The sequence below is a fragment of the Numenius arquata genome, chromosome 2, assembly GCF_964106895.1.
Source record: "Numenius arquata chromosome 2, bNumArq3.hap1.1, whole genome shotgun sequence".
In the NCBI taxonomy this organism is placed as follows: domain Eukaryota; kingdom Metazoa; phylum Chordata; class Aves; order Charadriiformes; family Scolopacidae; genus Numenius; species Numenius arquata.
In genome coordinates this window covers 42,524,618-42,542,334 of record NC_133577.1, presented here as the reverse complement: position 1 = coordinate 42,542,334, position 17,717 = coordinate 42,524,618, and the positions used below count along the sequence as shown (strand labels likewise).

Sequence of the window (17,717 nt, the reverse complement as noted above, 5' to 3'; positions counted from 1 at the left end):
CTTAGTCACACAATTAGAAGTATTTCATCATTCATGTGTAAGATAGCAGAGTTGAACTTCTGCTTGCACTCTCAACAATGGCATTTCCTGCTTTTGGATACATATTTGTGCAATTTGATATTTGCTTTAGTTTCCTGTAAAATAGTTTTTCTTCTCTTTAAGGGAACTGTTATGCTGTGGGCTATAAACTAGCTTTGGAACATTCTGTTCATTTGAGTAACGACTTCTAGAAATATGGCAAGGGAAGGGTCAGTGCACAGAGGGGTAGGAGGGTCAAAAACGTTTTGAAGAAATTCAGATGAAAGTAACAACAGATAAATGTAAAACAGAGTGCTTCTCACTGCTTTTTGCTAGATGCAGAGACATTACTTGAAAGGCAAGTAACTTTTTTTTAATTAATCTCTCTTTTCTTTTGATATTAATTCTAATGATTATTTTTTTCTTTGATCTACTATTGGTGACCCTTCAGAATTAGCACTGATAACTGGTTTCTCTAGTGACCCTTTCCTCTGTCCATGGATGGTTTTGCTGTCAGCAGGGAAAAGTGATATGGCCAAACCCAGACATTCAAAAATCCTGTTTAACAAATACCCCCTCCCATACACGCACAAACAAACAAACCAGAACATTTATTTCTAAACATGAAATGTTAATAGTCTAATGCATTACATTTAATTTATTTTCTCTTGGTTTCTGAACTTCTTAGTACACACAAGTAATTTCTAAGGCTTTCCCTACAGTCATGAGGAACGAGGTTCTCACCCCAAAGCATGTATTTCAGATCTGGGGCTTTGAGAAGGTATGATAAAACCATAGGGATTAGCTACAAGTATGGGAGTTACAGGCCCTACATGGTTCAGTTTTGATGGTTATAGTAGGTTAAAACAAGAGGGGATGTTCTCATCATGCCAGCATCAGGGGGCTAGGCTTAGCCAAGCCAGGCAGGAAAGGATCCCTATTGTAGCTGCACTCTGTTCAGTTGAGGGACTATTGTGTACTCAGTTTTTTCCCAACTAATTTCTCTTGTTCTGATCTCAATTCTTAACCAAGGAATTGTCAAGAGACTGAGAATTTTGACTGCAGTAGCTGTTTGGATAAAGGCATCCAAACCACACGTGCTCTTCTGGCACAGAAAAGATGTGTCCTCTGGGTGTCCGGGAAAACTCTGACTGAGCTATTTTAGTTCTACATGTGGGTAATTCTGCATACAAAATAAATCCTGTAGAGTCAGGTAATTTTGCCAAATGCTATCTTTTCCACTTGCAGTAGAGTAGCAAGAAAGTTGATGATGGCACAAAATTGCTCAGGATAGTAAGGAGAAGGGCAGTTTAAGAAGATTTGCAGGAAGACATTATATTTACAGTTTGGAAATTAAAATGAAAGATAAAACTCAATGCAAGTAAACACAAGGTAATGCATGTAGGGAAAATTGATCCTAGCATCGTATATGTAATGTTGGGCTTGAGTTTACCATTACTACTCAGAAGGGAGATTTTGGGGTTTTGATAGATAGTTGCATTGCATCAGACTTAATGCTTGGCAGTCATCAAAAATGCAACCCAATTTCTGGAATTATTAGGAAAGGGACAGTGAGCATCAGGATCCTGCTGCATGGCTTGACCACACCTTCAAAGCTGTGTGTAGTTATGGTCACTTTATCTTAAACTACCGGAAAACCCACAGTTTTCCCGGAAAAACTGGGTAACAGGAATGACCAAGGATGTAAACTGGCTACCCCAAAAAAATCCAAACTGAGTGGATAGGCTGGGACTCTTTAGCCTGAAAAAGAAACAACACAGCAAGATATAAAATCATGTGGCATGGAGAGGATGCACAGGTGTTCACTATTGCAGTTCAGGAATGAGGGACTGTCAATTAGAGTTACAGGGAACAGGGTGAAAAGAAAAGGAACTTTTAAGTGGTGATAGCCCTATGGAACTTGACACCAAAAGTAACTGCAGATGCTGGTACTATGGATGAGAAACTAGTCAAATACTTGAGAGAAAGATCTATGGAAGGCTACTACCTAAAGCAATCATGTCAAGCTTGTGTGACTCACGGGCTGAAAATAGTCAGAATGTGGGAAAGCACCCAGGGGAAGCATACGTGCCCTGTTCTTATTCTTCCTTGGGCAGCTGCTTTTGATCACTGCTGTAGAAAGAAAACTGGGCTGGGGAAACCTTTGCTCTGAACTGGTGGAGCTGATTAGGTGTGGATGCAGGCAGCTACGTGACATACTGACCTGAGGAGCTGAAGGATACCCGAGCTGGCCTTAAATGAGCTGCCTCAGATGCCAGTAGCTGCCTGTCCTCGCTGCACAGAGAGGTTGTCCTCTCAGTGGCAGCAATTAGCCTGTGCTGAGTTTCTTGCTGTCATCACTGGGATGTTCCCAGTAATAAGATGGCTTATAGAAAAGTAGTGCCATACTACCCGCCTCTTTGCTGTGTGGGCATACCCGCCGTCTAAGTGGGCATGGTGGCGCACCAACTATTTTGGCAGTCTACAAATATGAATTTGCTAAATCCTCAGAAGCAGGAAAAAAAATTAAAAAAAGGATTCCATCTTCAACTCTCAGTTTGTTTCCATTTTCTATTTATTCATTTCACAGGTCTAATAACTTTCCTGAGTGTCAGCTCTAGTACACTTGGATTATTTTTTTTTTTTTGGTTCATGCATCACTGTCAGCAATAGTAAAGATATGTAGCCAGAACTGATGCTGTACCAAGAATAGACTCCAGTGTACTCTCTTTTAACTGTGATGGCTTTGAAGATCTAATAGCACTGAAAATTAGTAAATAACTATTTTTATCACTAAAGTCAGCAGTTCTGACTCAGAGTGTCCACTAAGGAAATAAACTTTGAGTAACAGGATTTTTAAAAAATATTGTCACTCTTTATCTTAACTACACTTTAAAAAGGAATTATGTCTGCTATAGAAATGAAAATATTATATCTGTGTCATTACAAACTAATGAAGAATGTTACTAAGTACTTATGTAAATTAGTATTATTGCACATTATAATCATGTGATTCTCGGGGTCTCCAGTTGGGGGCACTGGGCAAACATAGAAACATGGCAATGGCCAGCATGAGCAAGACTTGTAGTTAGTCTAGTATTCTGCTGAAGGGAAAAACCAACCAACCAACCAACCAAACAAAAAAAAACACCAAAAGAAAAATGGATGTAAGCTACAGTTGTCATTCTGGATTTGGGAATTTTTTAAAGATTAAGTAGATTTCGTTTTCAAAACTCTTTTGCTACTAACAAGCAATTGTACTGTTTTATTTTCATTACCCATAAAGCATCCAGTCTTTCTTGTATAACTAAGGATTAGTGATTTTAAAACCAACCTCTTAATCAGTAGTTCCAAATTCCAACTGGCTCATATAGAAAAGTTATTGTAAACTTAAATTTGTTACCATTCAGTTTTGTAAAAGGTTTCCAGCCTAGCATAAATCATTGGCTCTGCCTACCTTCAATATTGCTATTTATTCATTTACATCAACGGAAGAGCTAGAAAAAAGTAGAAGATGCTCCTTATTAATGTACATTGTAAAGCCCAGCACGCTTTAAGGTTCGCATGGGTCTATACACCCACAGGGTTAGCATCTAAAACAAGACCTAAGGAGAGGATACAATGTATTATTTTGTTCAAGGAATAGCAATTATGCTGTTAGGAATGTCATAGAGACCATGGGTGGTTTCACGGTTTCAACTTATACTACTTTAAAAAAAAATATAAAAATAACAATTCATGAATTCATAGCCCTAATTTTGTTGATAAGTTTTTCTAAAACAGGACAAGCAGATGACTTATAAATTTACCAAATTAGAATTGAATCAGATATTCAGAAGTGGAATTTGATAGCAGTTATAGGAGACTGTGTGAAACTGTGAATATACATATTGTGTATATTCACCTATTGTGACTGCACATCTGTAAATGGATGTACTGAGTAAGCATTCAACATTACCAGGCTCATAGTAGCCTAGATCTTCCTTCCAGCTGACACTTAACTAGATTTTGCAATAGCACAGTGGATTTCCTGGTCCCTGGAGCTCCTGGCCTTCTATCTGACCTCTGTATTACAAGTTATGAATGCTTGCAAAGGACTGAAGCCAAAAGTTTTTGTCCACATCCCCGGCTGTCAAAACACAGGGACTTCTGTTTGGGTGTAAATACTTAGTTTTGGAAAGGCAGGATAGAACATTTTGTTCATCTTTCCTCATACTTCTCCACGCACACACCCACATCCACACACATGCACACACACCAACACACAGAGAAACAAACCAAAGCCCTAATCATGCTATACTTCTTTAGCATCTTCTATGTAACCACATAAAGCAATCTATAAATATTAAAGCTTCACAGCAGCAAAAGCATTAAACCCATTAGGTAATCAGAAAGCTGAAGTAACTATCAGCTGGTTGGTTGCAGGGTTAGGAAAGGTTCAGGAATTCTAATTTTCAGTCCTTTAATTTAAGCCCTAGGCCACAAATAAGAAATTAGCCTGGAATTCATGATCAACCTTGAAATAACAAAACTTTGTTTATACCTTGACAAGCAGTGAACAGTACCAATTTCACTTATAAGACGCTTATTGTTGCAAACCTATAAAACATGTTTGCTTTTTAATCTCAGTTAAAAACATTTTTCTTCTTGTTTTAAGAAAATGAAGTTGCTCCTGGACCTTGAAACTTAGAATGAATTAAATGACACATGAATAAATATATATTAATTCTTTTTTATTAAAGTATCAAAACAAACTTGAGAATAGAAAACAAACTGCTTTTAATGCACTTTAAAGGCTCTCCTGAATAAAGTATACTTTCAGAAAATTCATGCAACATACTGCTCTGGTCTAGCTGTTTAAACACTCTTTTCCTGGGCACAGCCAAATGAATTTGAGTACCATCATTTCTGAGTGCAGGAGCACATACGCACACACACATAGAAGCAGTAAAAAGCAGCTATGACTGCATGTATAAAGAAATAAAAATAGATTATCTTCTGACAATAGTAGTGGTACCATTTTAACATTTGACGTGCTAAGTAAATAACATGAAGCAACAAAAGCATGACGCCTGCGTCACCAGTGATACGGTTAAAAGCAACCATACAAATTTCGTAAGGGAGACACATGAATTCTGTGATTATATTCTAGTCTCTGTGGTAACACTTTATAACAGTACAGGAGGCAAACAGCTTTGTCTGCTGGTATTTGATGCGCAAAAGGCAAAGCCAAGGTGTACGATACTGTGATGATGCCTCGGTTTTGTATTTCCACATTACAGAAGTCAAATACCAATGGACATCGTTTGACAAGTTTATTGTAACACACTTCATGTATATCCATTCTCTGATAAACAGCTGGCCAATTCCCCATGGAACTTGCCCTCTAAGACAAGGAAGTCACAGCATAGGCTCCAAGCTCTGCCTACAGGGCATGAATGAAACTCGCATTGAAGTCAATGGAAGCTCCTCCCAACATACAGAAAGACAATGGATTCTCAGGACAGAATTCCATATGTCATCTCTGTAATACAGTCACTTTTCAGATACAGGAAAGTACATATCTTTAAAATGTGATATAGGACATTACAATATATCCAGATCTTAGGAAAGTGTACTAAGAAGTTCTGTTGCAGAATATAATGATCATATAAGGATCAGGTATGATATCTGATAGACTCATCTAGAACTTGTAGGGTAAGAAGCTTATGGCTGAGGTATCTTTTATTCTAGCCTTGAGAGCAAAACCACAATTTCAACACTGTGTAACTGGTGTAAAATATTATGTACTGTAAGTTCCATTCTTACTATCTGCTTCACTTAAATTGTGACATTGAGCAGCTAGACACCACTGATGGAGGTACAGAATTTTGGAAGGTATAATCTCTGCACCCATTCATTCAATATATTCAGTGCCTCATCTGTGGAAAAGATGAAGAATAAGTGTTTTCAATAGTGGTGTCTCAAATACAACAAGTTTAGGAATATATAATATTAAACACCAACAGATAAAAGTAAAGAGACAGCACAACACTTGTGTTTTCAGTTTTATCTTGCTCACGGTATTTATTAACTTTACTCATGATGATATTAGTGATAAATAAGGATAATATTTTCTTTTACAAAAAATTGTAAGGATATATTTTATAGGATTAAACAATCTGAGAATTTCACAGAAACATCAGAGTTTAAACACTCATAGCTCCAACTGTTTTGTCCAGCAGCTCTTCTACCAACCAGTTCAAAAATATCTATGGTTAGTATTTAATAAAAAAATAAAAACAATTATTCACTACATCAAAACTCTTGCCTCCTTTAGATTCTAAGTAACACTTTTGATTGACTGTAGTTGCCATCCAAACATAAAATAAAAGTAGCTGCAATCATAGTTTTTCCTTCTGAATCACCCGGCAAAAGGAAATAATCCTGACCAGGATGGAAAAAGCTTTGTCAAGCTCTTATGCTTATAAGAGCTACCTGCATAAGCAGACCCACTGAAGTCCATAGAACCTCTTCTGTGAGCAAGGATTAAGAGCATGAATTAAGGTTTGTAGGATTAGATCCTAGATGAAATTTTTTAAAAAAAAAAAACTTTTCATGACTCATGAGCCTGGGATTCAGTCCTGCAGTACCTTACTCGGACAAAACCTGTATCAATATCCCTCCGTAGTTAGTCTCCCCTTCCTTCTCATGGGTCCAATTCACTGAGTCACCAAGTGGTGATACAAGCTGCTGTTCAGCAGTTCAAGGAAAAATTGTAGTCCCCAATGGATAGTTATGTGGGGTTCCAGCTCATAAAATGAAACTTAGCTACACAGACCTTTTGCAAGAAACATTTCTTTGTCACACCTACTAGGCTTTTCAAATTCAGTCTCTGAGATGAGTCATTGAAAGAAACCACACAAGTGTTGTGAAAAAAAAATGACAAAGCTTAGTTGGAACTAAAGGCTTTTTGTGTGTTTGTGTATGTGTGTGTTAGGTTAGAATGCAACACTACGCATTGGTACATTCTGCCAGAAAACATCCCCCTGGAAACTTAGAAACCTTAAAAATACTCTCAGTCTGCTTTCCCTACCAGCAACAAGGAAAAGTAGTGTCCATCCAGCGCAGTTGTCTGTACCATGTGCATCATCGGAAGTCATAGTGTTCTAGCACAAACGTCGTGAGTGCAGATACTGTATACTAGCAGAGAGCTAAAACTTCTGAAGCTGTTGTCTGTAGCTCCTAGGAACAGCAAGTATGACAGGTGCAAAACCTATATCTGAGGCAGAAGACTCTTCAATTTGATTGAGACCAGATCTTCCAAGGGGAAGAATCGCTGTCAAGCCAAAATGATTCTTTCCACTTAAGAAAGCAATCTGCCCTTCCTAAAGGCTCTTGACTAATAGAATCCTACACGTTATGTCAGATTCTCCATGGATTCTGGTAGTTGTTAAAAACACTATAAATATTTCCATCTTTGCCATATCACTTAACCTTGTAACGTGCCTTCTTTGATCTGTTGAATAAAAAGATTCCTTTCATCTTCAGGTGTCCTTCCGTTTTGTGCCCGAACTATACAAGTGGGCCTGTGAAGGTTTAGCATGTATATCAAATGCTGCTTCTCATTCTTTAGCTCTTCGATCTGGGCTTTTAATTCTGCATTGATAGTTTCCAGCTTTTCCGATTCCTAGTCACAAAGGACAGACACAACTATTAGACCGAGCAGTTCAAATAGTTAATTGCAATATTTATCTAATAGTTGCAGTCTTTTATTGGTGGGGAAGCATATGGCTTAGCTGTGAAAGAACTTGCATGTTCCTAGTGTCCTGTAGTGGTGAAACTATAAAGCCCCCATTTGATAATACTCTAAAAAATCAGATTGACAGCTATCTTCTGAACTGACCGTAACAAAAGTTGAAAGGCCAAATTCAGATTTGTATTGACTTACCAGAGCAGGCACCCAAATCACTGTTGCTACCTTCTGCAAAATTAATTCTCGACTTTTTGGATCAAAAATTTGCCCAAAGTTATCTATGCTTCTTGTTAACTCCCTGGAACACCATGTCACATATCTGTAAACCCACGTAAGCTAACAAAGTAAGGACATAGCTTTTTTCCCCCCAACCCTGGATATAGGAACAAAGACAGGCCTGCTGCTGCTGTACTAGAGTTTTATGTCATGGCAGAGCAGGTGAAGACACTGCTGGGGTCTTAGGCCAGAGACTTCAGGGCTAAGCTACTATGCCACTCGTTTCATAAAGAAGTCAGAGATTACTTGCCTGTGTTTGTAGGCTTTTGATCTCCACAGTGGGTAAGATATGAAATGAGATTTTAGTTCTTTTTGTGTTCGAACTACAGATTTAAATTCATATTATCCCCATAGACAAGGTTGGTCATTGAAACAGTAATCTCTTTTCACTCCTACCATGCTTTCACTTTTTCCCAATTTTAGCCAAGTTTGATTTAACATATAGCATGTTCATTTTTTTATAACTAATATATTGATGGTTTTACAGGGTTTTGGGTGACACCTTTCTGTATTTCCTACTATGACAGTGCCTCTGTGCTGTCTGTTCATATCCTGGTAGGATAACAGATTATGAACAATTCACGGCAGTCACTTACTTTCTGCAAACATTCTGTTTTTTCCTTCTTTTTGTTTCGGCACTTTGCAGCAGCAATTTTGTTCCTTTCCCTTCTTCGCTTTTTTCTTTCATCCTCTTCAGGAGAAAACTATCCCATAAAAACAGATACACACAATCCGTAAGATTGTCGTAAATATTCAACTTGTATTTTCATAACTTCTGCATTTTTAAAAGCAACATGGATAGTGTTGTCAGAGCTCCCATCCTGAATTACATAAGGAGGCAATTCTGACCTTGCTTGCCATACAGTAAAATGGTAGCAACTCCATTAGAATTGTCAATAAAAACCTGACTGGAGTTCTGATGGACATAATCCATGTGATGGCTCATTTTAAATCAATGGTACTCGAAAAACTTGCCAAGCATCTCCCCAGGCTGACTCCCACACCTCCATCTCTTTTCCACTTCCCAAGGAGGAAAAGGAGCAAGGGGAACAAACGAGGCAGCGAACTAAAGGCAAGGCCAAAAAGGGGATATAAACACACTCCCTCAAGCTTTGTTTTGTTTCCTGTGGAGGCTCAGGCTGAGGTGTGGCTATTTCCCTAACTGAAGCTATTTCTCCACTTTATAAGAGAAAAAAGTTTTTCAGAGAGACTATTATCTTAAAGTAAAAACCTAGCGTGTATATAGCATGGCTGTGTCTGCCTCAGTGTAATCCCCTGTGTCCACTGCACTGTCCTCACTCAGGTAAAGCTGCAGTGACTTACTCCCAAGTTCAGCCACAAGCAGCCAGGGAAACCAGATTAGCACTTGCTCTAATCTCTGTAAAACATTGTCCTTAGTTCATAATCAAAACCAAAATACTCAACTCTTGGCCTCAATGGAAATGAGAAATACCAGAGAGTTTCCCAGAAGCACTTATCAGAAAGCCAAGCAGCAGGCTTGAAAGGATCAAGTAGGGCGGAAAGGGTTGTCTGATATAATTACTGGTCTTGTGGTGAAATTTTATTAGAGAATTAATCATTCACACTGAAATGCTGTTTAAAAAGTCATACCTCTGTTTTCATGATTGATGTTTCAATTGGCCTTTCAGAAACTGTCACCGTGTCCAATGTAGAAGACATCCTGTGGGACTGACGCTTATTCTGAATGGCAAACCGCAGTTCCTCTTTCACCAGTGGGGTTAAATTTGTGAAATCATCAAACCCCAGTGACCCTGCAGGGGACAAAGTGGGAACAATTGCGGAGGCGCTGACTTCTAAGGCAGATACCTGGCCTGAGTGTTGGACCATCATTTTGCTGAAAGGTAAAAAAGAGATAATAACAGTCTTTCAACAACTTTAGAAAGCCAAATAATATCTCCTAGAGGTATATTTTATAACATGAAATAATAATGTATTTCTTGCATTGCTTCAGTTCCTATTCCCCGTCAGCCTCAATCTCTCACTAGAGTCAAGCAGTTAAGAATTTGGTCACTAGTTAAATCTTCTACTTTAGGTTAACTTCAAGCTGGTATTTAAAAATAATAATAATAGCGCATCACAAAATATCTACGTAGGTCTTTCTGAAACTTAGTATGGAAAAAAAAATTTATGTGTGTATATATGTGCACTTTGAAGTTTTAAAGTAGTAATGTGTGGCAAATGAGAATTGAGTGAACAGGAGGAAGAGAATAAGGAACACAAATCAGACAGCAAAGAAATACTATTATTTTTTAAAGCACAGGAGTTTAAGAGTATCTCCATCTTCAGAGCTATGCCACCACAGCTTCAAATGGACAGAGCGTACCTTGATCTTACTACATTTAGGCACAGCTCAAAGACTTCTCCCAGAAGCTGAAGTGTGCTAACCAGGACAGATTCTGTCACAAAATGATCGTGCTCAATTTTACACAAAGTTGTAGATCTGGTTATGAACTCCTGAAAAATGGTTAACAATGAGAGCCAGCACAAAAGTAAAAGTCTATACATGCTCTGGGGCTTCAAAGCACAGGCTGAGTTGGAGGGATTGAGCCATGAAAAACGTGAAGCCATTTGTTTCGTTCCTTTGCTCTTGTAAAATCTGAAACTGTCCTCATGTGCCCTCAACGAGAGGTTTGAAATTCTTAAATATTTATGGTCGGATCTCCTGCTGATATAAAACAGTGTGACTGAAGAGACTTCAGGGGAATTATGCAAATGGACACCCGTGGAGGAACCTCATTTCTCGTAGTTTTCCTAAGAAAATGAAGCTACCCAACAGTTCTCTCTACTTTTCTCTTTTTAGTCATTCTTATTAATTTTTTAGCCAGTTTTGGAGGGTGAGAGGCCGTCTATGTGCTTTGTGAAAAATGGTGATCCCACTGAGGGACAAAGAGGCAAAACTCAGCAGGCAGCCATCCTAACATTGTGGGCAACCTAGCTAGCAGATGCACACAGCTCTGCATGAGACACAAACTGTCTCTTGCCCAGAAGAGATGAGAGGTCTGGAAGAAAGCTGAGCAATTTTTGTGGGTGGCCCAAGAGACAAAAGGTGCAAATGCATAGGAAAAGATTATATCCCTTATTCATAAAGTGGCTTGTGTTAAACTGGATTTTACCACGTTGGTTTTCCAGCTTTCTTTGGTGTGTAGGTTTTATGGGTTTTTTTAATAGCTGTACAGGTAATTACAGTATGTGTTATCTACTCTTGATTAGAACTGTAATAATTATAGCAAAGTCAATTGTAATTAACAGTGCAGGTAAGCAAATAGTTGCCTCGGGGTAGCAGTGTGGGTAAGTTAAACTTCCACACAGTCAACCCAGGATTGGATTGCAGAGTTCCCTGTAAGCTACTTCTGTAACCCAGCAAGAAATGTTTGGGGTCACGTGCCTAGACAAGAAGATACATTTTACCCAGAGATATCTAAAAATACACTGTATGTCCACACTGGTGCAAATGAGAGTAGAATCTGGTTCATTGCTAAATGAGGTAAATATAAAAATGTGAGGACAGCAAATTGCCAGGTGGTAGTAAACGCCATGTCTGGCTGCAGAGACTTCCTCACTTCTTCCTCACCCAGTCACCACAAAAGAGCTGAAGATTTCCCAGAGTCTGGGGGTGAAATCCTGAACCCACTGAAATCAAGAGGACTTTTTCTGTTGACCTCAATGGGGCCAGGATTTCACCCAAAGTTATTAAAGATGAGGAAATTATTTGGAACAACTTGTTATTCAGAAAGACCTTGGGAAATTTATGTAATTCTCTTCAGAAAGCCCCTGCTCATGAGTCACATTTAAAGTACTGATACTGTTTAATCCTATAATCTCAGAAAGCTAGCAGTTACTCTTTTCCAAGTCAGAAACAGCCCTGTAATTTCCAGCTGAAATCCTCCCAGCATTATTTATCATTTATCAACATTGAACCATTCAACTCATTTAAATAAGCTAATTCCAGGTGACACTGAACCCCTCATCACTAGCAGAAATTTTAGCTATTTTCACTGACTGTCAGTCTCCTTGGCTCCCAATGATGGCTTCATTCAACAAAGTTAATTCTGTATATTTCAATCAAACCAGGAGTCTTAAGGTAACAGTAAAGCCGTTTCTCCAGCCTACAAAATAATTAATTGGGCTAATAATTTTCCAGCACTGGTGGTTTAATCAATTATTTTTCGGTTTAGGTGAACTTTTAATTAGGGTCAGCAGCAGCACCAGAGGAAAACAAGAAGGTTCATGTTTTAGTAACATGTCTGAGAAGTTGTGTTAATCGTGGATTTCTACTAGTCAGTGCTAAGTGCACCACAAGCACCGACAAAACCCTACTATAATGTCCTCAGGTTCTCTCATCCGTCTGTCACTAGTGTAAAAAAAAGAATGGGAGTGTGTCCACAGGGAGGGGAAACACAGAGGGGGAAGTGTCCTTGACCATAGAAACTTGTACCTCTCCTGCATGAACAGCTCACTGACCTTCCAGACATCCTGAAAGGGATCTCTATTTATTCAGACTTTAGGGAAGGGGGGCCTACCAGGGGGCTGAGGCTTGTGTAAGGATTTCTGCCGTGAGCCCAGTCCCATTTTGCAGAGCTGTTTGCCAACGGTTTGCTTTCGTGGGGCTCTTTCTTGGGGCAGGGCTTCTGGACAGTGCCTACGAAGGTAGGGTTCCAGTCTACCACTGAGATCCTTAGAAGCCACCGTGAAACAAGTAACAAAAATAATCAGCTTTATGTCAAATGTACTCAGTAAGCTGAATAGATTCCCTTTTCATAATAACAAGGTACATGTCTTCCAGTTTTTGAGGAACAAATCTGCTTTTAGAAATGTTTTACAGGAATGAAAATTAGATTTCGCTATTGAAAAAAAAAAAAAAGAAACAGGTTGCCCTTTCTTTTTCTCCAGTTTTTGTACAAATCGTACCTCCGTCTACAAGCCATTAAAAGCAGTGTCTCATTTTCTCTGGGTTTGTAAAGGCTGGGGAAACAGCAGGAATAAGAATATCAAACCTTAAAGTGTGATTACATCTGGGCCTTTCTGATACGATCTGTTTACTTTGTCAGACTATGCACATGGACCTCAGCTCCAGGCTGGTTTGACTCCTTCTGAAGTTACTGACATTGAAGGTGCTGAACATTTCACAGACCTGCACTGGAAAGGCACAGCTTGTTCCCCGTGTGTGTTAATGCTTCATTACTTTATCCTTAGGTTTGGAATTCTTCTAAGAGAACAGCTTTTCTATTAATGGTACTCTCCCAATTTAGGTAGATTCAAACAGCTTTATTCATTTGTTCTCCCCCTACTTTTTGTTTGTGCTTTTGCTAATGATTCTTTCCATCTACAGTGAACTTCTACATCTCATCTGACAATATTTTAATTTCAGGACATACTTCCTAGCTGTGCATTTCTATTAGTTAAGGGTATTCTTGTTTTATATTAATGTTGAAAGTGACTACTTTCAGTCTTTTCTTTTTTGCATAACTGCAGATGGCTGGTCTGTGCCTCTTGGTTTTATTTCTTCATATGAATTCCTTTTCCTCTGGTGCTGATGCAATAAACCCCGATAACCATTGAGGTTAATCTTAAACAGCATTAAGAGCAATTACAGTTCACAACCTCTGTGCACGCTGGTTGACCTTAAGCTTTCTGACATCCCACATCATTCCCGAACTGTTTTCTGCTGCCTTCCAGCTTCTTAAATGCTGTTACTAGGAGGAAAATTGTTTTCCAACAGGAAACTCCTTCTCTGAAACAAGTTTGGTGTTGTGTCACGCCTGACTTGATTAGGCAACAGTTTAGTAACTGATCTCCTTCATGTCAAGACACGGGGACAGAAGGAAAAGTTAACGTCCCCGGCTCGCACCGAGAGTTCCCACTCATTTTGTGTATACGGAACAGATAGATATATACCCGGCAGCGCGGGGTTACTCATGGCCGGGCCGCTCCCTCTACGGCTTCTCTGTCCCTGCGTACCCTTCGGGCTGGCGGTGCCGCCGCCGGCTGCCTCCACCGCCCGGCAGCACTCCCGCTTCCCCGCCGGTCCCGGTCCCGGTCCCGGGGCAGCCGCCGCCGTCCCTCCTCCGAGGCCGCCACCGCGCGGTGCCGAGCGGCGCTGCCGGGACAGCCGGGGCTCGGCGGGCTCCCTCGCGCCGCTCACATCTGGCGGCAGCCCGGGCAGGGGGTTCCCCCCAGATGCGAGCGCCGGGAGGGAGCCGCCGGCGGCGGGCGGGCGCGGGGCGGCGGGCGGGCGCGGGGCGGCGGCGGGAGCTCGGCGGGGCCGGCGGCTTTCCCGGGGCTCACGGGAGGCGGCGGCGGCGGCACCGCCGCACCCGACTTCGCTCCGGCGGCGAAACTTTTCCTTGCCGCGGCCCGCGGACCCCCCGGCGCGCATCTCTCCCGGGCGGGACAACCTCCCACGGAGCTCAATCCCCGCGCCCCGCCGGCACGGAGAGCCTCAGCGTCCCCCCTCCCGCTTCCACCTACCTTCCTCCCGCTGTGCCGCTGTTTTCCCGGCCGGAGGGAAGGGGCTCCGCGCCCACCCCGTCCCAGTAGCCGTCCCCTCTCCTCCGCTGCCTCCTCCGGGACGAGCAGCTCTCGCCGCTCCCCGCTCCTCTGCCTCTCGCTTCGGTTGCATCACCCCCCTTATATAGCCGAGCGGGCAGCGCTGGTATTTACTCTGGCGGCGAGTCCCGGGCTGATGTCATGCTATTAATAGCCTCCCCGAAAGAGAGGGAGGAGGGAAGCGGAGCCCGTGGCGGTGATGCAAGGTTTCCCCGCCGGCACGGCTCGGCACGGCGCGATCCGCTCCGTGCCGAGCCGTGCCGGGCGGTATCGCAGGTTCCCCCCCATCGCGGAGCATCCATCGGCACCCGGACAGACCCCGTTCTCTCGCCGTCTTTCCCTTCCCCTCCTTTTTTATGTATTTATTTATTTATTTATTTTTAATTAAGGCTCGGGGAGGGGGTCTTTCTCCGGGCTGTTTTGTTGCTGCGAACAACTCAAAATCTCTCTCACGCCCTCCACACACACCCCCCCCAAAAAAAAAAAAACCAAAACAAAAACCCCCAAAAGTGGAGACTGTGTAGTTTTCGAAAGGACTGACAAATGTGATCTTATTCTACAGGAAATAATCGTATAACACCCTCCCTTCCCTTCCCTTCCCACACACCTCCCCCCCCGCCTTCTCCGTGCTACTTCAGGTGACAGCTAAAAGTTCGCTTTACATGAAGAGGAAGGCTTCAGTTTTTCCTCTGAGGAGGAAAGACCCGTTTGATGATAGAAAGCTAAAAATAATGTTGGGGCGTTTTGGTTGGTTTTTTGTTTGTGTTGTTTGGTTTGGTTTTTTTGTTTGTTTGTTTTGCTGCGGTTTTTTGTTTGTTTTTTGGTTTGGGGGATTTTTAAAATCTTTTCTTAAAACACAACAGCACGCGATTTCCTTATGATTTCAGGGAAACCCAGGGAGTCCCTATAGGAGAGAGGGAAATATGGTGGTGCCTGTGGTGAAGGGGGTTTTGTTTTGTTCTTTTGTTTGTTTGTTTGTTTGTTTCCATAGCTTTCCGGTTTGTTAAACGACAGAAATTGCCTTCTAACAGCCCCCAAAGTGCTGGAAAATAAGATGTGTCAAAAAAGCGTTTACCCAGGACAGACACAGAAGGCTTGCTAAGAGAGATGCGCAGAGTTATCCAGTACGATAACATTCCATAAACAATACATACAAACTTGTCATTAAGAGAGTCTTCAAGTCTATGTGCCAGGCATGGAAAGATCAGGACATTTCACACTTGAGGATATTTTAACCAAACCAATATAAAATGTATATCTTCATATATAAAATGTACACCCTGAACAAGCACTCCAACTGGTTAATTAATTTCATAATGTTCAATGTGGCTGTATTTTGATAATAGGTAATATGTCTCAAGTGATATATTCTGGGATGTATTAATTGCTTGGAGCATTTTATCAAGGATATCGGTACTAGTTTGAAAGTCCCTCTGTGTCTCCCCCCTGTATGAGTGTCACTGCGTGAGCATATATATATTATATATATATATTATATATATATATATATACACACAAACGTACACATTGGCCACACAGGCATGAGTAGTAATCTTAGCTTTTAAAATGTCCCAGTGCTAGCATGCTCAACTTCGCAAACGTAACGCTCCTATTTTACATTTAATTTTCTGCTTTTGAAAAAAAATAAATCTGGTGGGGAAGGGAAGGAGTCTGAAGTAGTGACGTTGACTTTCCTCCTGTGGAAGGCGCAGTCGCTCCCTGTTCTCCTCAAACAATGAAGTGCACTTAGCAGAGGGCAGGAGTGAGCTCCTCTGACCTACCTGGCAGCTCTCTGTTTACAGCTTGTGCAAGCTGCAAGCTTTTCTTTTTCACTCACCTATAGATAAATCATTTTTGAGCTCTTTCAAAACACATTTATTGCCTTATCTTTATTAATCAAGCTAAATCAATGTCAAGTATAATGCCAGGCAAAAACTTTGCTCTTCAGAAGGGTCTAGAGCAAGCTTTACATTTCAGTTTGGTGCAGCCTGTGAAGTGCTTTTTACTTCAGAGGCATGATTTTATAATTCATGCCGTGTTCAAGAACAGCTGGCATCGTTTTTCTCTAGCCCAGAAGAAAAAAAAAACCAACCTCTCAAGCAGAGGCCAAATGTGGAAAATTTCTTCCCAAAAGATAATTGGTTGGAAAGTTCAGAGCATGAAGTTATTGTGGAAACATGTTAGCAACATCAGTTTTAGTGGCCATGACCAGGTGCCTGCTGTAATTCTGACAGACATTTAACAACTGTCCGCTCTTATTTAGCTAGCTGTACCAGAATTTAGAGCGTTTTCAGCTAAGCAGAGCGGTGTCACAGAATAATGAAGAGGGGAAAAAAGCAACTCCCTCCTTCAGTGTGGGTAGCTTGGAAATCCAAGTGTTTTTATCTTGTTCTTAAGGGTCACTGACATCTGCTCAACAATCACAACACTTCACCAAGCAGGCAGATGATTATTTTGTTCTGAAATCGTACTGCATTATACAAAACTAATGCCAAGAGATTTGTTTGCTATACAATGCTGTTTCACCACGGCTGGTACCATTATTGCCAGTACCAAAAACTGACAGCAAACCAGTTGTGGTCATTCTTGAACTACTCCTGAAGTGAACCAGCTCCTCCCTGCAAAGCAAACAGAGAGACTGTTCCTGTGCGCATTTAAGATTAGGCCACTGAAACATGTCCTGGCTTGAAATTATTCAATGAAAAAAGAAAATGAAACCACAGTGAAAAATAAACCCGGTTCCACTGTGTCACATAGGTTTTATTCTGCTCCCCTTTAAAACCAAAGCTAACTTGATCTCAGTAAAGACATGGGATCACACTCCAGTTTAAAGAAAAAAAACCATAACAACAACAACAAAAAATTAATAATTAAGACTATCAGGAAGTCAAAATAAAACCCAGTACAGCCACCAGATGCTCTGATGTTCTTTGCCAGTTTCATTTTGCATCTCATAAAGTATCTTTCATTTGCCTCCCTCTGAACATTTACCGATCCTTTTCCACTTCATTTCTCTCTTTCATCACAAACTTCAGGAGACAAGTACCCCTGGAACAGCACTCATTTTACAAAGATGTTCATTATTTCTACTTTCCCTTAATTCAGGTACAGCAGCTCATCA

At 40.9% G+C, this 17,717-nt stretch overlaps 1 protein-coding gene across 2 annotated transcripts; it reads right to left on the bottom strand.

Moving 5' to 3' along the window:
* Nucleotides 1–4,756: 4,756 nt before the first annotated feature.
* Nucleotides 4,757–14,669, bottom strand: ATF3 (activating transcription factor 3). Of its 2 annotated transcripts, none has more exons than XM_074168503.1 (4): nt 14,519–14,669; nt 9,641–9,801; nt 8,626–8,733; nt 4,757–7,687 (listed from the first exon to the last, which is right to left on the bottom strand). In XM_074168503.1, exons 1-4 carry the CDS (start codon nt 14,667–14,669, stop codon nt 7,490–7,492), a joined length of 618 nt encoding a protein of 205 aa, XP_074024604.1. In that variant the 3' UTR covers nt 4,757–7,489. The 2 variants fall into 2 exon arrangements, with proteins under 2 accessions (XP_074024604.1, XP_074024605.1); XM_074168504.1 differs by having other exon boundaries at nt 9,641–9,884; nt 14,519–14,650.
* Nucleotides 14,670–17,717: the final 3,048 nt, after the last annotated feature.